Below are 19,370 nucleotides of genomic sequence, written 5' to 3'. Positions count from 1 at the left end.
TGAATAACCAAAAAAACTACAAAACTATTAAGACATTTCACTTTTCTTTTTTACTTTTAATAAATCAACACTGAATCACAACAGTAGTGTTACTGCATGAAATGGGAGAAAAAAAGACAAATATGTTCATAGACTTTAAATGTCAATCTGGACGTTTCCAACCACAATTTTTAATACAAGTGGAGTGTAAAACATGTTTCTGAGTCAGCAACAGCTACAAACTGGATTTCTGCACTGGCCCAAGCACTTATGTTAATGGTGTGAATGTATTATTCAGTTTGGTCTATGAATGATGGATGTTTGTTTCTGTATCATTTAAAATTAATATTTGTCATCAACTACATCAGCAAATTATTTTGCTGTATCGGACAAGAAAGAAGGAAAGAATGAAAATAAAAAAAAGTTGGTAATACAATGTGTTGAAGAAAATGTGGATAAAACTTAATAAAAATGAAAATAAAAAGTGAGATGTGCCAATTCTGTTTATTTTTGACATACCAGCTTTCAACAAGCAACATTGGATCTCATTCAAAATCTTTGCAGATTTACACAAAATCAAACATCACAGAACTGTGAAGTAGTAACTAAAAATGTGTCTTAAAAAAAACAATGATATATAAATTTTCAAAAGCAATTTAAAACATAGCAATGCGCTGTGAAAGATAAAATAACATCGAAGTCAGCCTGACAGAACAGAACCAACAAAAATGCACTTCAGATGACAGATGAGATTCTCACACTGAGAAAAGCAAACAAAACAATGTAATATGACTTTATTCTTTCTGGATCCGTTCATCCTTCACTTGCTACACTTTTACTTCAAACTACTATCTCTTCATATAGTAAATAACCTTCAATTAATTTGAACTGTCAGTCTTTCCTTGTCAACTAAGCTTCATCAGCATACTTGTCTTTGGTGAGATTATTGATATATATCTGAATATACATTGTAGTTCAATTCTATTCTACATGGTAATACATGGGGAGCCGTGTGAATACAGGCAAGGCCGTTAAATGCAGAGATGGGAAGGAGAAGGCATCATTGTGGGAAGGAGAAGGCATCATTGGGGGCTGCAGCAGTGGTGCAGCCCCAGGTAGAGTGGTGATATCGTCATTGGACAATCAGGGGCATTACAACTATTCGGCTTCATCTTTCAGGGTAAACCTGAAATGTATAGAAGGACAAAGACAAATGAAAACTGACAATGAGTTAAATCATAAGCAATTATTTAACATTGAAAAAGAAGAAAACAGGTCCACGGTTAAGAGGTACTAGGCAGAAATGTCTCAATTTTGCTCCTGAACGACAATCAGCTTGTCTGCTATCTATATATGTAGTGCACACTCAATATGTTACAAATTGTAACAGTTTCTTTGACGTAAACATACTACTTCATCCTAATCAAAGCTCCACAGGAGGCAGTGTGGTCCATTTAGTGAACTATGGTTCAGCTGAGCATATGGATGGGTCGGGTCGGCACAAGGAGAGGCTCACGTGTTGACATTATCCGAGCTGACCACAGCCCCTGTCCTCTGTCTGCGAGGAAACTGTGACCATTGTTCATGTCCCCTCTAAATCGGAGTATAACATGAACAGACTTTCTAACAGTCTACTCTACTCACCATTCTGTGACACCAGACATCAGGTCAACCTGGCCCAACTCGATCTGCACCTAAAGAATACAAATGACATGTCAACATTAAGCTGTACGTACATCTTCGTGAAAGAAAATTTGAAAACACTTAAGATGTATATGTTGCTAGGCATCCTAGCATTAGTGAACCTCTTGTGCACATCTGCACAGGTTTAGACCTAACAAAATGATCTCAAAACAAGCTGAGGAGTCACACACAGTATGACATCATTTGGAGACCCTGATGGTCACTTGTAAGCCTCTCAAGGTCTCAGACTGACCTGTCCAATGACGTCTCGGCTCCTGAACGAGGCTGAATTATTCTTCACTGATAGAATGAGGCGTTTGAACCTCATCTCATCCACAGACAGATTGTACTCAAACCTTAAACAAAATCAACAAAGATGATTCAATGTGAATGCTGACACTAAAAAAAAGATCTGAAGAGAGATTAAGATAAAAACAGCAGAGGAATGTTACCTCTCATTGTATTCTGGGTTGAGGTCTCTTTTCTTCACTGCGGTCTTCCTCTTGGTGGCCTTGCTTTTGTCTGGCAGCAGCATAAGGGAGACGTAGCTGTCTACTCCATCCTTACTTTGAGACAACAGACCTCTGTACGCAGAACGAGAAAGCATCTTAAATAACTGTGGTAAGACGATTTAGAAGTGAGCAATGCTACTATAAAGATTTACACATGTTTATAGTAACTAGATACAAAACCAAGAAAATACCACGAGAAAGGCTAAAATATCAATATCATTGGGAAGAACACAATCTGACTAAAGTACACTGAAGCCCACCTGCAGGCATGGACGATGACGATGAGATGTCTCTCCTGCGAGGCATAAGAGAGAGACAACTTCACCTGCCCACAGCCAGAGGCAACACACGGCAGAGTCCCCGGACCAATCATATCCACCATTTTGGAATGTAGAACCTATTGAATAGGAAGTATCATTGTTTATTTGTATTACTTTGTGCGTGTGTGTGTTTGAGGGCGGCTGTGTTTGTCACCTTGAGTTCAGCCCTGAGCAGGATTTGACTATCAGGTGTGGCTCCATCCAGGTGGAACCACTGATCCAGGACCAGGTGTGGCTCGGCAAGCAGCTCATTCACAGGAATCACCAGTGATCCCATTGGCTGGTCCCAACCACTGGACAACTGCAGTGCCAGAAAGAAAGGGACTGAATAACTCACTTCAACGTGACTGTGACTGGTGTAAAACGTGAAATGCAGAATCAAAGTAAAAAAAATGTCTTGCCTTTACTACAAGCATCTGATGTTTAGGGTCGTGGACCAGGAAGTAAAAACACTCATTCCAATGAGGATTGGTGCTGCGCTCACACAGCTAAAGAGAAAAAATATATAAGATAAAGGTGTTACAAAAAGAATGCATCTATCAGACAGACAATAGAGCACCGTGCAACACAAGTCTCACTTTGGTTTTGTAGGTTGTTTCACCCAAAACAAGTTCAGCTCCTGCTTTGGGATCTTTTCCACTCTTCTTCAACTGTCAACAGAGACAGAAGCATTTGTGTTTTATCATATGAGAAATCATTTGTCATTGTGTAGTATATATGTAACAACCAGGGACTTACAGGTAAAGAATGTGCTCTCTCCAAGAGGACAAAAAGGAGGGCAGCTGCGGGCACAGCTTTGTTTTGGTAGGACTGGAGAGATTGAAGCTGCAGCACCTGTGACACGGCGCAAAGCAGAGTGTTATTTTGTGTGAAGAACGTGTCCTCCGTGTTGGAATGTGCCTCGACAGCATTATCTAAAAGGCTGCTTTGTTATGGACACGCGAGTAGTGCTTGTTTAAAGAGATTCAACAACGGGTGATAGGGCTGTAAAGTAAGGACCAACCTGGTCAAGTCTGACTGAATGTGACACTGTAGGAACCCATTCCAGTATCAGGTGGACCCGACCAGACTTCACATCATTCAGAGTGTACCACTACAACAGGGACAATGTAACAGGAAGAAGAAGTAAATTACATAGTGCACAGTTTAAGAAATCACACGGCAGAATCTCAAATTTTGAAAGAGTTATTGACAAACCTGATCCGTGTACTGCGATGTGATGACCTCATTTAGCTTGATACTGAATCTGTGAACATAGAAAGAGGCAAATGATTAACATCAAGTCTGAAGGAAATGCTGTATATTAATAGAATATGCAGTTGATGTTGATGATTGGCAGCTGCTGAATCACGCATGGTGAATTTCTATTACATTTCAGTGCTATAACCATTGACATTTTATCCTAACTGTTTATAGAAGTGACAGATTAACCAACGGTAAGAAACATACCTTCCAAGGAAGTCATCCGTATCTAAATCCTTATCAAATGCTTCAACTTTGATCTCCTGCCCGCTGCGCTCAAGCAAAACCAGCTGTTAAAAATAAAAACACTTTAGTCCAAAACACTGTAGACGCATTGAAATCCAAACAATATGCAAAACTTAAACTCTGGAGTACCTACCTCATACATTTCCTTCCACGTTGGGTTCAGATTCTCCTTGATGACGTGACTTTTAAATGTGACACCCCCCACGTTGATCTTGACATAGGGGTCGCTCTTGCCCTTCACCATGCCCCCCATCAGGTTGTCTTTGGCGACCAGATTCTGGGCCTCCAGCAGGTGAATCCTCAGCAGCCCCTGCACGATGGAGCATAGCAGCATGAATGTTACTAAACATAAAGCGAGTCACTCAATATAGTAGCTTGTTAATGCGACTCTACAATATACATATTGAAGAGCAACCTGGATGATCAGGTGTGTGTCCCTCACACAACAGCTAGAAGAATGACTGGAAAACAGTCTTTTTCTTCACTTTTGTCATCATTTCAGAATTATTTCTCTATAACAAACTGAATCACTAAGTACCAAAGGTCTCTATCAGACTTCTGTTTATTGTTTTAACGGTTGGCTTTTTTTTTTTTTGCCTCCTGTCTGGAAATTGCTCTTTTTTGATTAAAGCTGGCATGACAGAGGTACCTATGTAGAAGTTCAGTAGAACTCACACCAGATCCACCAAATCAGCAGAGGAAACTTTCCAGAGGAACATTTAAAGTCAAGAGGAAGGGGAACATTCATAGTTTTTGGAAATAAACGTTATTTAGAAAACCCAGATCCAGACACAACAATAATACAATCATACAAAATCATTAAGAGGTAGTGATAAAGGACAAATACTACTGTTTGGTTGGTAGAAGCTAGCTATTTAAGCTTTACCCTGAGAATGAAGGCATAAACCCACCTCTTTGCCAAAGTCCTTTTGGGGGGTTGTGTGTGGTTGAAGAGTTTCTCTAGCTTTGGGGATTTCTGTGAGGTCTGCTGGCCCCACGGCGTCAGTGGGAAGACAAGTCACTGTGGCTTGAGCAAGGTTTCCTAAACCAGTGCTGCACAGGGCAGAAATGCAAATATCATTCTTATAAGGCCTGTAATAAATATCAAGTTTATGGATCTTTGATGCAACAATAAAGGGTACAAGAATTTTTTTTTTTTAATTTGCTGTGACTGAAGCTCACCCTGCTGTTAATATTTTCTGCGGTTCAAGGTCTCTTTTAGCTCCCGTGTCTGACTCTGTGGGATGCTCTTGTGGATCTGTTTGCTCCTCCTCCCGCTGGGAACAATTACATAAAAGGTCATGAAGGTGTAAAAAGGCAGGTTAAACATGGTGACAAATGACTATAATGACTCACCGCAGCAGGAGGGGAGGGATCACGTTCAGTGTTAATGGCAGCTGGTTCAGCGGGAACAGCGTCCTCTGCAGGGGCCGCAGCATCTGCTGCTTCGGAGTGTTCAAACTGGCTGGATACGGCAATCGATCTGAAAGTACACACTGCCGTTACAAAACACCACAACCCGACCCCTGACCCCTGACCCCTGGAGTTAACAACAGAGAATATCAGCTTTTATGTGTACACATTCGCCTGTCCATCCTACCAACAGCAAGGCACTAGGCTTTTTAATTACACTGGTATTTATTATTAACTTTTTTTAATATTTAAAATACACTAAATGTGTTTTTAGTTAAGTTAAGTTAAAGTCTTGAGAGTTTTATGTGTATTATTAAACCATGCACGCAATACTCACTCATCTTTTTTTAGCTCTGAGCTTTTTTTGTCCCCACTGGCTGTGGAAAAATCCGCCTTGTCCTTCTTTGAACCGGGAGCCGAAGGCTGTGGAGCCTCAGTCATCCTTGAGCTCAGGACCTGTAAACAGCACATTTGCTTTGGGCTATTCTGCGTATCAATGACAACGTTCACAATGCCATGCGACTGTCCTCTCTTACCTTGAGTTCGGCCCTCAGTAAGATCTGACTTTCGGGTAGGGCTCCATCCAGAGGCATCCACTGGTCCAGGACCAGCTGTGGTTTAGAGAGCAGCTCTCTCACAGACACTACAATAGATCCCATTGGCTGGTCCCAGGCGCTCGACAACTACAGAGACACATGAATGATGTCAGATGTCAGGGGGATATTCCTGAAGCTCACAGCAGTCTTCAGTTACTGTTGTGCACTACACTCACTTTTATGATGAGCATCTCGTCTCTGGGGTTGCGAACCCGGAAGCAGAAGGCCTCATCCCACTGAGGTGATCTGGAGCGGTCACATACCTTCAGATGGAAGAAGAGGAGGGGAAAGTTTGGCGAGGAGTTGATCTTTAAACTGGGCATAGAATAACAATGTATATCATGTTATTGTAATCTGATTAGGTTGTTACTTCTCTTATGCTTCTCTTGGTTTTTTGAACAGCCTAATAACGTTTTTGGAAACTATTACCGTCTCGTCTTATGTCTTTTTAAATGCCACCAGCGGGAGGCGACCAAGTTCTTTTTCTTTAAACATACCACTATTTAGTCATCCATTCCCTAACATTTTGAACTATTTGCTGACAAACTGGTTGTATTTCTGGTAAATTATGAGTGAGACTTCAGAATGACATTTTATTGGATAAATGATTGACAGAAATGTTCATTAGTTACTATACCTATTGTGGTTCAATGTCTTTATCATGAGTCTTGTACCTTAGTTTTGTAGGTGGTTTTACCAAAAACCAGCTCGGCTCCAGCCTTGGGCTCCTTTCCACTTTTCTTCAACTGAAAACAGAAAGACATAAAACATAACGTGAGTAGTTTGTATTTTCTCACTCTAATTACAGCAACCACCATTCAAGACCCAACTTCTCTTTCCTTTAAAAAAATGAAACATTTATGAATGATTGCATCACATGACAAATCACAAGTCCAACATTATGACTGTTGCTCAGAGCAACAAACCATTTCACTAAACAAATTGATTGTAATCCCGTGAAGACTCACACAAACAAGTTTTTCAGAATCTGTTTATTTACATCTGTTTTCCAAACTGGTGTGCATTCATACAGCACACGTGTTATAGTGTTTTCAGTGATAAATGACAAGGAACTCACAGGCAAGGAGTGTGCTCTGTCAACATAAACAAAGAGCAGCGCTGCAGAGGGAACAGCCTTGTTCTGGAAAGACTGGAGAGACTGCACCTGCATCACCTGCGGCAGAGAATCGCATGAAAAATACTTCCAGTGACTCAGAACCGATGTCTACGTTGAAATAAACAGGGAATCATTGTGGAATAGACAACAAAATTGATAAAGACTGTAGATCCAAGCCTGATTGAGGGGCACTAACTTGGTCCAGGCTGTTGTCATGCGACACTGCTGGTACCCACTCCAGTATCAGGCGGACACGTCCTGACTTCACCTCATTTAGGGTGTACCACTGAAACAGAAAGGTACACGTACTGAATTAAAGACCACGATGAGACTGCAGCAATTACTAAGGTAGTACGGCTAGCAATACGGACCTGGTCTGTGTATTGAGAGTGGATGATGTCTGCCACACTGATTTTATATCTGCTCAGAATGAAAACTTTTGTTATTGATATTTGCTAATGCTGTGAAAGGTTTGTATACATTAGAAGTTGATGTACGATTTTAACAGGAAATATTTCAAGAACTTTTTTTTTCCTAGAAACATCCACATTGGCCCTTACCTGCCCAGGAAGTCATCTTTGTCCATGTCTTTGTCATACAACTCAACTTGCACCTCTTGTCCTGCCTGAGGCCTCAGCACTACCTGAGAGAACACAATAGTTAAAACAGTTAAATTAGTTAAAAAAAACAACCAGTAATTTAACTTAAAGTTGTATTGTCAATCTTATATTAAACTATGCTCAATATAGACACACCTCATACATCTCATTCCAGACTGGGTTGAGATTCTCCTTGATCACATTACTCAGAAATGCAACTCCTCCAACATTGATCTTTGCATAGGGGTCACTTTTGCCTTTCACCATACCACCCATCATGTTATCTTTGGCCACCAGACATTGGGCCTCCAACAGAATAATTCTCAGCAGCCCCTACGGGAAGAGATTATTCAATGTTTTATATTGATAGCATTTGTTTCAAATTAAATATGATTGTGTGATGCCGTGTTGCATGTATCTGCTCCTGAAGATCCCTATTCTGTGATGGTACCTCACTGGCAAAGCTGAAGTCTGGGGAAGTGTGAGGAGGTTGTTTTATGGCAGGGCTTGGTAGTTCTTCCACCTCATCTTTAGTCACATCCGCTGCCATTTTCTTTACATCAACACTTTCATGTAGGGTTGCTGAGGAAGCGATATTCTCCACAGGAGGAACGTCCACTGAACTTGACCTAAAACCAAGAGTAACAATTTAAAAAAAAGACAAAAGTGCCAAAGGAAAGTGTGGACAAACATTTTAGATGAACTATCTTACCTAAGCACTGTGTCTATTTCCTGTTTTCTTGAAGCAGGGGAAGGGTCGGAAGTGACAATAACCTTGTCAGTTGTAGTGGGACATTTGTGGGGGATCAGCATCTGCAGTTGAGTCAAAATTGTGTTTTAAGGTTGTTAATTGTATGTCAATATCAGTAGAAATAAACAATTAAAGAACCACTTCAAAAACGTTATGACAAATAAATAAATTATACAAAAATATATATAAGAAAGAAGCGGCAAAACAGGGAAGATACAAATATAGAGAAGATAAAGACTATAGTTATATTATTGTAGTTAGATGCACAGAAAAAGGAAAAGAGACTTAGAGGGAAAGTAATAAAGAGATTGAGATCAACAAACCAAATGGACAAAATAATTCAAACAGAATGACCACCTTGAGTTCTACTCTGAGAAGAACCCGACTCTCAGGTGAAGTTCCATCCAAATGGAACCACTGGTCCAGGACCAGCTCTGGCTCAGAGAGCAGCTCTCTGATCGGAACCACCAGGGAACCAATGGGCAACGTCCAGCTGTGGGAGAGCTGGAGAAAACAATGCAGGGTGTTAGCATAGGTAGCATTTATATGTTGCATCTGTATTCTGTACGGCTCTGATTTTGCACGGGAGCGAGCGTACCTTAACAACAAGAATATCTTCTCTGGGGTCTCGAACCAAGAAGCAGAATGCCTCATTCCACTCCGGTGTTGTGGTACGATCACACACCTACAGACAGACAAGAGTCAGTAAATATTAGTGACAGATCTCATCTTAAAATCAGGACAAAGTCGCTTTAAACTCCAAGCAATTCCAAGCAAAAGGCAGATGGAGGCCTTACTGTTGTTTTGCGGGAATTTGCTCCAAGGGTAACTTCTGCTCCTACTTTTGGGTCCTTACCACTCTTCTTGACCTGTTGAGAAACAAATGGGCAATAAGAAGCATATGTATTCCAAACAATAACTACAAATCATGACGTCCTGCTTAAAGTCAATAGGAAAAGACTCACTGGTAAACCGTCTGCTTGCCCTATGAAGACAAACAGCAGGCCTGCTGAGGGAACCGCTTTGTTCTGGTACGACTGCCGGGAATAGAACTGAAGAACCTGATGACTCAGAAAGAACCAGTGAGTATGGAACAGGTTCACCAGCAATGGTCCATCAATCTACGTTTAATCCGGGGATACCAACCTGGTCCAATCTGTCGGACTGTGGCGCTGCCATCACCCATTCCAGGATCAGGTGAACTCGACCAGACTTCACATCACTGAGAGTGTACCACTGAGAGAAGAATTTGAATCATTTTAACACAGGTTACACTCTTTTTGACCACATGCTGACCACAAGCTAAACATGCAGCAACTTGTCTGGAAAGGAGCATCCCACCTGATCAGTGAACTGTGAGTCAATGATGTCCTTCAGGTTGATCTTCAGCCTGTATGTTGGGACATTTGTGCTTATAACTCATCTTTAGATCAAAACATTTTATTTCAAAATATGATTATTTATAGCATTTGTACCGGCCCATGAAATCATCCTTCATGTCCATGTCTTTATCGAACACTTCAATCTGCAGGTCTTGGCCAGGCAGCTGGGTGAGAATCACCTAAAGGGTGAAGAAATATTTCAGATTTGAAACGACAGAAAGCAATTTACAAATCTATGGGAACTTCAGACTGTTATTATTATTTAACTTTCAATGAATGATGTTATTTACCTCGTACATTTCATTCCACACAGGGTTAAGATTACTCTTTATAACCCGGCTTACGAATGTTTCGCCACTGATGTTGATCTTGACGTAGGGGTCACTTTTGCCTTTTACCATGCCTCCCATTAGGTTGTCTTTCGGGACAAGGTTTGTTCCTGCCAATAGGTGAATTCTAAGCAGTCCCTAAAGTAAATTGCAAACACATTAGACTAAGAATGTGCATTTTAACTCAAAATCATAAGTGTAATGTCCTCCATTACCTCTGTGGCAAAGCTAGGATGAGGGGAAGTCTGCTGGGGCAGCTGTCTGGACATTTTAGACTCCACAGTAGATGACACATCAGATGCAACCCGTTCCTCATCCAACCACAGGACCTATGTTACACAAGAAAAGAGATGACACTGTAGGGACACCACTGTACATAAGAAAAAAGTTTGATCACATTTTTGATTCCACAATAAATAACAGTGCCTGTTCATTTTACTTATTTGTCATGATGCAGGATTAGTGAATTGGTCTTGTTGCCTTTTACCCTGAGAACTGTGTTGATATAAATGCGACTGGCAGATCCAGACTTGTCCAACTGGAACCACTGGTCCAGAGAAAGATTAGCATTGGACAGCAGACGGGACAAAGGGATGGTCAGACTGCCCAGAGTCTGCACACGGTCGGCATCCTTCACCTGGTGTGTTTACAACAACGCAAAGCCAAAATAAGAGCAAAAGACGTTAGGCTATCAGAATACCAAACACAAAGTTCAGTGCAGAGAAGCTAATCTCATGAGCGGTTACCTGGATGTCTATGTCCTGCTTGCGTGGATCCTGGATGAAGAAAGTGAAAGCTTCCTCCCACTCTGGATTTATGGTTGTGTAACAAGTCTGAAGAGTAAATAGTGTGCATTTGAATATAAATAAATAGAACACAACCTACAAGTATTATAATTGTTTCTTTCTTAGCAGGTACCTTGCTCTCTCTAGTGATGTCTTGTACAGACAACTGCACTATGGGATCGGGCTGCTTATTTCCCTTCTTCATCTAAAAGATACAAAGTTACAGGAAAATATAAGTACACAGTAAGGCATGTGAAAAGTAGCGCACTGTAACCACAAGCAGAGCAATACATAGACTATATCCACCATCCTGACAACACAGGGTTGATTTGAATAATACAGGGTTATCATGGCAACAGCACAGAACACAGACAGGAAGTACCACACAGCGTGGTATGTTTGGGAAGTATAAGTCTGCAATTTCAGGAACCACCAAGACAAAGACTGAGCTTCATTGAAAAGATTCTGTCACCATTTTTCCTTTTGTGTATGAATCGACCCAGAATGCAAGCATTGGATGAAGTTAACCACACTGCAATGTGCAGGGCACAGAGATAGAGGCCGAGGTAACACAACGTTGTGGAATGTCATGACAGCTGGCAGTTGCAGCTCTGCCCCAGTTTAACCACACACAGGAAGCAGCTCTGTGCTCAGCACGAATGTGGGCAGAGCAGCGCGAGCTATTTGACTCACTGGAAGTGCCTCAGCCTTATCCAGATATATAACCAAGATGGCAGAAGAAGGAGGATCCGCAGTCTTGCTGGTGACGCTTTCGTTCCTTTTCAGCATCTGAGAGACAATTGCAAACACGTGATTCTACAGTATGAGGGATGCTAATACATCAGAGGAGTGCATGAATTGACTCAAACCTGCTCCAGTCGATCAGTACCAGGCAGCAGTGCCAACCACTCCAGTCTGAAATGAACTCGTCCCGTTGGAGTTTCTTTCAAGTTGAACCACTGGGAAGAAGTCACAAGAATACATTAACGATCAAAAGATTAGGAAATGGCTTATTCAAACTGTTTATGATAATGTTTACTTACATCATCAACAACTATGGATTTCTTCACAATGCCTAAATCCAACTTGGTCCTAAACAGAAGAGAACAGAATAAAAAAAAAATGTATCACTGAAAAGGATAATAACAATAGAAAATAACATAGAAAGCAGAGCCTGTATGCAACGTTAAAAGTACAGATACATGCTTGATAAAGAATTAGTGTACATTTCTCCAACTGGCCAGGAATGACGACAAATGTGTGACAATGCAAAGCTGAACCTCAAGAGAGACATGAACATGCATATGTACCTTCCCAGGAAATCATCCTGGTCTGTGTCTTTGTCATATACCTCCACCTCCAACTCCTGACCAGGCACTTCATGGACTATAACCTGATGTACCAGACACACACACAAGGACATGAAGACTGACAGAGGGAATGTATGGAAGCTGGCTGCGGCCTCATGCGACCATGAATGAAAATGAACATTCCCTCAAATACAGGACAAAGTGAAATGATTCATGATTGAGTTGTTGCAACCACGACCCAAATATGAAGCTTTCCATGAGACTTTTCATTCTATTTACCTCGTAAATCTCTTGCCACTTGGGAGAGTCTGTGTTGTCAACGTGTTTGGAGGTGAAGGTCTGAGGGCCCACCCTCAATATGGCATAGGGGTCAGACAAGCCGGCAATAACCCCTTTCACGTAGTTGTCCTTGGCTGCTAGATTCTGTGCCTCCAGCAGGTGGATGCGTACCACACCCTAACAAATAAAAAGGGGGATTAAAATGTAATGCACTGGTGTTGACTGAGATATGAAAAGGATACAATAGTCTTCCTCTATATGTAGTTGGATTTACTAGTTACTATGATTGTACTAGTTACTGTAAAAGGCTTTACCCTGGGCAAAGGAGAGCGTAGTTGGGCCACATGCAGGCCTGGAACCAGGGGGATAACCAGGCGGTTGGGCAGAACCAAGAAAGAGGCAATGGCATCCATAATCATGCTGTCCGACTTGACACTGAGAAAAAGAGACATCATTTTGATGGAAATGTGCCGCTGCAGTGGCTTTATAATATTTACTGTGTGAACCCTCACCGTAATATACATATAGTATATATATATCTTTTTCCTAATCCTTTATAATGCGTCAAAAAATTATGTCACGCCTGCCGTTGGCATCTTTGTGTGGGTTAAATAAGGGTATGCAAAGAAGGCTGTGACATCCTATGGCGAAAATTGGATGGACTAGAGAAGACCCGCCCAGGAGTCCCAGCCAATCGGTGGATGGCCATTGCAGTCCCCGCCACCTCAAATGGCCTGACGATGGTATGGACGTAAGCCACCTTTCATCTTCTTCCTATTGCATCTCTTCTACAATGTGAAATACTTTTTACAATTGTGAAGGTGTACAATCTGCGGGGGTGGGCGGCTTTCGGAGAGAGAAGTGAAAAAGCTTACGGCACCTGGGATTCCCAGGCGGTCTTCCATCCAGGTACTAACCAGGCCCTGCTCTGCTTAGCTTCCGAGATCAGACGAGATCGGGCGGAACCAGAGAGGTATGGCCGTAAGCTGCTTTTTATCTTTTTCCTAATCCTTTATAATGCGTCAAAAAATTATGTCACGCCTGCCGTTGGCATCTTTGTGTGGGTTAAATAAGGGTATGCAAAGAAGGCTGTGACATCCTATGGCGAAAATTGGATGGACTAGAGAAGACCCACCCAGGAGTCCCAGCCAATCGGTGGATGGCCATTGCAGTCCCCGCCACCTCAAATGGCCTGATGATGGTATGGACGTAAGCCACCTTTCATCTTCTTCCTATTGCATCTCTTCTACAATGTGATAAACTTTTTACAATTGTGTAGGTGTACAAGCTACGGCGCTGGGCGGCTTTCAGAGAGAGAAGTGAAAAAGCTTACGGCACCTGGGATTCCCAGGCGGTCTTCCATCCAGGTACTAACCAGGCCCCGCTCTGCTTAGCTTCCGAGATCAGACGATATCGGGCGGAACCAGAGGGGTATGGCTGTAAGCTGCTTTTTATCTTTTTCCTAATCCTTTAAAACGTGTCAAAGATAATCAGAAGTTTCTTTTTCTAAAATTGAAGCAGTTCTTAGCATTGGCAAGAGAGGTTCCTAAAACCTGAAGGGAACTTTACTTTTCTTCACTGGTAAATCTAACATGTTTGGTTAGCACCTGTATTTCAACGGCTAAATTACAAACAATAGTATGCCAATCGTAAAATGTTGATCAACACTAATTTAGCAATCATGAAACGGAATCATTTTGGATAATATTGTCTAATTTCCTTTCATATCCAACGTTAAAACAACACTAAACATGCATCTCTTCAACAATGTGATATACTTTTTGTAATTTGTAGGTGTACAATCTGCGGCGCTCGGCGGCTTTCGGTGAGAGAAGTGAAAAAGCTTACGGCACCTGGGATTCCCAGGCGGTCTTCCATCCAGGTACTAACCAGGCCCTGCTCTGCTTAGCTTCCGAGATCAGACGAGATCGGGCGGAACCAGAGAGGTATGGCCGTAAGCTGCTTTTTATCTTTTTCCTAATCCTTTATAATGCGTCAAAAAATTATGTCACGCCTGCCGTTGGCATCTTTGTGTGGGTTAAATAAGGGTATGCAAAGAAGGCTGTGACATCCTATGGCGAAAATTGGATGGACTAGAGAAGACCCGCCCAGGAGTCCCAGCCAATCGGTGGATGGCCATTGCAGTCCCCGCCACCTCAAATGGCCTGACGATGGTATGGACGTAAGCCACCTTTCATCTTCTTCCTATTGCATCTCTTCTACAATGTGAAATACTTTTTACAATTGTGAAGGTGTACAATCTGCGGGGGTGGGCGGCTTTCGGAGAGAGAAGTGAAAAAGCTTACGGCACCTGGGATTCCCAGGCGGTCTTCCATCCAGGTACTAACCAGGCCCTGCTCTGCTTAGCTTCCGAGATCAGACGAGATCGGGCGGAACCAGAGAGGTATGGCCGTAAGCTGCTTTTTATCTTTTTCCTAATCCTTTATAATGCGTCAAAAAATTATGTCACGCCTGCCGTTGGCATCTTTGTGTGGGTTAAATAAGGGTATGCAAAGAAGGCTGTGACATCCTATGGCGAAAATTGGATGGACTAGAGAAGACCCACCCAGGAGTCCCAGCCAATCGGTGGATGGCCATTGCAGTCCCCGCCACCTCAAATGGCCTGATGATGGTATGGACGTAAGCCACCTTTCATCTTCTTCCTATTGCATCTCTTCTACAATGTGATAAACTTTTTACAATTGTGTAGGTGTACAAGCTACGGCGCTGGGCGGCTTTCAGAGAGAGAAGTGAAAAAGCTTACGGCACCTGGGATTCCCAGGCGGTCTTCCATCCAGGTACTAACCAGGCCCCGCTCTGCTTAGCTTCCGAGATCAGACGATATCGGGCGGAACCAGAGGGGTATGGCTGTAAGCTGCTTTTTATCTTTTTCCTAATCCTTTAAAACGTGTCAAAGATAATCAGAAGTTTCTTTTTCTAAAATTGAAGCAGTTCTTAGCATTGGCAAGAGAGGTTCCTAAAACCTGAAGGGAACTTTACTTTTCTTCACTGGTAAATCTAACATGTTTGGTTAGCACCTGTATAATTCATTTGTAAACCAATCAAAGATTATTTCAGTATGACTCACTTCAGTCCAGGGATGTCCAACATGTTAGTGAGTCCAGTCCAATTGATGTCCAGTTTCTAGTAAGAGACAACACAAAGGAATGTGCTGTGTATAGCGAATCAATCAGGATTGACGTGAAATCGGTAGGATGAAAGGCATCGGACATACCAACGAGAAACATGATATTTACAGGAATGGGGGTTGAGAAGCGATAATAAAAAGGACAAAAAGGGGATGAACGTACAGGCCGCTGGATGAAAAACATGGTGACCGCACCCACGATGGGAACATCTCCGATCAGGGGCTCCAGAATCACCCGCATCATCCCATGCAGCTGAGGACGGAGGAGCAACAGCGGGTGTTTGTGAAAAACATGGATCAATACTGACAGAGTTGTGCTATCCATTTAAACAGACAACATCTTTGTGTTAATAGCATACTACTCTGTAAATCAATAGAATACTTTTAATATTAAAAGAATACTGACCTGTATTCCTTTGACCCCAGCTTTGCAGAAGTATCTCTTCACTTCAACATTGATCTCCACATTGCCAACATAGCTGAAGATATAATGGAGAATAAAAAATTACTGGTAGGACCTTTTAAGAGTTGTGCTGCCAAGTAAATGATGTTCCCAAATCCAGGGATATGTTCATAAGTATTCACCTAATATACAGATCTAGCAGGACTTGTCCTTGGTCATTCTCAGTGTGTGCCTTGATCCCTACGACCTTCATGGCCTGCAGCAAACAGATGAGACCATTTTTAGCACATTAAAAACAACATGCGTCATGTGTGTGAATCTCTACTGTGGTGGCACATTCTACTTGAGCTATAAACGGCCTCACCTTGTCTCCCATGTCCACTTTGGTAAAACTGAGCGTTTGGAGGTGGGCATTTTGGGCTCGGAGAGATGGAGCAATGGTTTCCACCAGCAGCTTCTCAAGGTATTGACCAACAAATGGCCACACCTGATGCATCACCTGGGCAGGCCAACAAGGATGTGGTTATAGTCTGATCTTTGGTCTAAGATGCATACTATGATATGTACATGCAACCAGAGAACACTTCTTTGAGAAAACGTTGGCATGAAGCTACATACACCGTCTCAAATGGCCAAGCAAATAACACAGCTTCCATCAACAACAACAACAAAAGGATGACTGTCAGCTGTTGCCAGTACCTGAGCCTTACACATAGCACAAAGAATCATTTGCTCTTCATGTGTTCATGTGTGTACAGTACTCTTCATTCCTTTGGTAAACAATTGGCGGAAGAACTGCTTGTTTGTTCGACGATGAGGGAAAATTAAAAAAAAAAAAGAGTTGGTTTCAGCTTGGCAAAAGTGGAGAGTGAGTCATGGCTGCTCCTGGGAGGGATGCAGCTTGAGCAACGAGCCAATCTGCTGACCTGCCCTCCAGTTACCAGTCTCAAATCACTGCTTTGTCTGGCCCTCTGGCGCTTAGATCTCGTGGTTCTGTTAGCATGAGTGCTTTTCTAACTGAATATCTTCATTAGTTTGCCTAACCTTGGAAAAAGGCAAAGGCGGTTGTGGACAATGGCCGCAGTTATATTAAGTCTGGGGGGCTGGGCAGCTCCTCCTTCCTGTAGTGAAATGGAAATGTTGAGAGGGTTGTCTGGCAGTGGGCCTGCTCTCTGCAGTACAGACAGAGAGACTACACTGGCGGGGGGCGTGGCCTTTTCTGTGACGTGGCAGCAAACAGCAGCAGTGCCACCAGCTATTAAGCTAGCATGCCCAACGTGTCAATCAGCACAACAGCTGAACAGACAGACGTGGGTTTGCTTCGGGCTCCACAGAGGAGACACTCAAGTGTTTGTTACGAAGTAGCCGTTGTGTTAAATAGGAAAAGGCTGATATTTACCTTATTTAGCCACTCCACCCTCTCAACATCTGGAAAGCTGACCTGAAAAAAAGAAAGATAATGAGCGCAGATTCTTAAATTATGTAAAGGGCCTGCTAAACAGGATTGGGAAGTGAGTCATAGTTTATTTATTTCAGGAAATGTCATCAATAATACTGTTGATATTATCAAAGGGCTTTTTTCAACCAGGTTTTCGACTTTATAACCTTTACCAAAAGAAAAATGGAAAGCAAATAATTCAAATGTCAAAATAGCGTTGAATGACAGCTTTCATGTGTCAGAAAATGTTTATAAGATGAGCGCGTGAAATGTGTTCACGATGGAATTAAACTCACTCAATAAAACCAGAAGGCTAAAACGAGTCTCCACAGAAACCTTCTTTGGGCGTGGGCAGATGTTCTGAGTCATCAAAGGCCCATGTGGGTTTCAGCAATTCCCTTTTATGTACATATTCTCTCCGGATGTCTAACTTGCAAATCAAAGCTATTATACTTTGTGCTCAATCCCCAGCCAGCGTTAGTTAAAATTGCACCAGGGATTAGTTTTGAGTTTCTTTTGTTGATAGAACTAGAAAACACACGTTTACAGAATTTGGCAACTGAATTGCCTCAGAATTAAGTGGAAAAGGGACAACCTGCATGCAGGTTTCAATTAGGACCCACTGCAAGTTTTTACCTGCAAGCTGTATCTTAATGTTTTTGTTAACCATGTGACTTCAGGGTCACGGCAACCCTTCCCGTCTCGCGCAGGGGGAGGATATGGCGAAAAGCTGGTGTGTGTGTGTGTGTGTTTACACATGTCATCCGCCTCGTTTCTTACCCACTCGGGGAGGCCTCGCTTCCCTTTGAACGACTTCGTGGACATGTACGCCTCCTCGTTGTCGAGCAGCTGCATGGCCGACCTCAGGCGCGTCTCCTTGGCCTCTCGGGCATGCTTCCATCCCGTGTACACCATCATCCCGAACACCAGGAGGCTGGTGCTGACCCGGTAGTAGCCGGCCAGGTAGACGGGCAGCAAGGCGCCCAGACATTTCCCAAACGTCCAGAGCACCGCGACCGCGCTGATCCCTTGCGGGTCGGGACCTCCCGGCCCCGCCGCCGCCGCCCGCAGCGCTTTCTTCTCGCGGTCGCTCGCGCTCACGCACTCGGCGCCGCGGGCTTCGCTCGGCTCCGATTTGTCGCTTTGCATCCCGGCGTCCTCTCGAAAAGAAACAGAATCACTTAACGCGTTGCAGTGGTACGCGCAGGGTACTTCGGAGGGTTTGACGCGTTCCTCTTTAACGGCTCATTTGGAACGTCCGCTGGCTGCAGCCGCTCGCGAGCTTCCCGCTAGTTCGCCGTTCCTCCGCCTCTTACAGTAGTTTAGATAATGTTTGAATTGGATGTTTCGCTAACCAAGCACGGTTCCAGGAAAAACTGTCTCGACTATTCTTTCCCCCCTTCGACCTGTCCCGTTATGTGGATGAAAACACGCCCACTCCTCGAACACACACACACACACACACACTCTTCCGCTGCGGTAAGGCAGTCTTCCAGCTTGTAGTAATTACTGTTATTACCGCAGTATTACGTTATCGAAAATCCACATTATCCACTGAATTATTGCGATGCGACGTTTGCTGTCTGTAAACCGCAACAACGCAGAATAAACACGGTGCACGTTTGTCACTTCTTCCTGTCGAGTTGTTAACCCACTACAATCCCCGGGAAAATTCTTTCTGCCGCTGCAGTTGATTTTACAAATCGCTGAGCGGACATTCTCCCCCGGTCCTCTGGATCCGGGCCTTGCTTCCCACGGTGCACCAACACCAACCTTTTCTCCACATTGAGCCACGCGGATATGAGGCTACTGAAAAAAAGGCAAACAGGTATTAATAG

At 43.0% G+C, this 19,370-nt stretch overlaps 1 protein-coding gene, 3 non-coding genes and 2 pseudogenes across 4 annotated transcripts; all 6 read right to left on the bottom strand.

Moving 5' to 3' along the window:
• Positions 1-464: 464 nt before the first annotated feature.
• esyt1b (extended synaptotagmin-like protein 1b) lies at positions 465-19,330 on the bottom strand. Its single transcript, XM_037490187.2, has 52 exons — positions 18,313-19,330; positions 17,494-17,535; positions 16,459-16,593; positions 16,277-16,350; positions 16,098-16,170; positions 15,855-15,944; positions 15,632-15,687; positions 12,858-12,978; positions 12,544-12,720; positions 12,265-12,347; positions 11,998-12,046; positions 11,824-11,913; positions 11,648-11,743; positions 11,088-11,159; positions 10,916-11,002; positions 10,657-10,806; positions 10,385-10,498; positions 10,131-10,307; positions 9,934-10,019; positions 9,800-9,848; positions 9,605-9,694; positions 9,424-9,519; positions 9,256-9,327; positions 9,057-9,143; positions 8,816-8,962; positions 8,420-8,520; positions 8,159-8,336; positions 7,864-8,040; positions 7,669-7,751; positions 7,480-7,528; positions 7,305-7,394; positions 7,070-7,165; positions 6,666-6,737; positions 6,168-6,254; positions 5,932-6,078; positions 5,733-5,851; positions 5,339-5,465; positions 5,165-5,259; positions 4,894-5,035; positions 4,116-4,292; positions 3,944-4,026; positions 3,692-3,740; positions 3,498-3,587; positions 3,233-3,328; positions 3,073-3,144; positions 2,896-2,982; positions 2,649-2,795; positions 2,435-2,571; positions 2,115-2,246; positions 1,916-2,018; positions 1,624-1,673; positions 465-1,165 (listed from the first exon to the last, which is right to left on the bottom strand). The coding sequence occupies exons 1-52, from the start codon at positions 18,679-18,681 to the stop codon at positions 1,138-1,140; spliced, it is 5,496 nt and encodes a 1,831-aa protein (XP_037346084.2). The 5' UTR covers positions 18,682-19,330; the 3' UTR covers positions 465-1,137.
• On the bottom strand, positions 13,412-13,530 carry LOC134132310 (5S ribosomal RNA). Its single transcript, XR_009956859.1, has one exon. It is a non-coding gene; the product is annotated as a 5S ribosomal RNA (ribosomal RNA).
• LOC134132312 (5S ribosomal RNA) lies at positions 13,870-13,988 on the bottom strand (annotated as a pseudogene).
• Positions 14,385-14,503, bottom strand: LOC134132309 (5S ribosomal RNA). The gene has a single exon (XR_009956858.1). It is a non-coding gene; the product is annotated as a 5S ribosomal RNA (ribosomal RNA).
• Positions 14,843-14,961, bottom strand: LOC134132308 (5S ribosomal RNA). Its single transcript, XR_009956857.1, has one exon. It is a non-coding gene; the product is annotated as a 5S ribosomal RNA (ribosomal RNA).
• On the bottom strand, positions 15,301-15,419 carry LOC134132311 (5S ribosomal RNA; annotated as a pseudogene).
• Positions 19,331-19,370: the final 40 nt, after the last annotated feature.

Source organism: Pungitius pungitius, chromosome 8 (genome assembly GCF_949316345.1).
Source record: "Pungitius pungitius chromosome 8, fPunPun2.1, whole genome shotgun sequence".
Lineage (NCBI taxonomy): Eukaryota > Metazoa > Chordata > Actinopteri > Perciformes > Gasterosteidae > Pungitius > Pungitius pungitius.
The sequence above is the reverse complement of the archived record's forward strand: the minus strand, read 5'-3'. Positions and strand labels throughout refer to the sequence as shown.

Bases quoted from the DNA above. Each gene is read 5' to 3' on its own strand.
- esyt1b (XM_037490187.2), bottom strand. From the start codon at position 18,681: ATGCAAAGCGACAAATCGGAGCCGAGCGAAGCCCGCGGCGCCGAGTGC. The intron at 11,003-11,087 runs GTACCTGCTAAG...TTTACTCTTCAG, and splicing joins ACATCACTAGAGAGAGCAAG to ACTTGTTACACAACCATAAA. The intron at 6,079-6,167 runs GTGAGTGTAGTG...GTGTCTCTGTAG, and splicing joins ACGAGATGCTCATCATAAAA to TTGTCGAGCGCCTGGGACCA.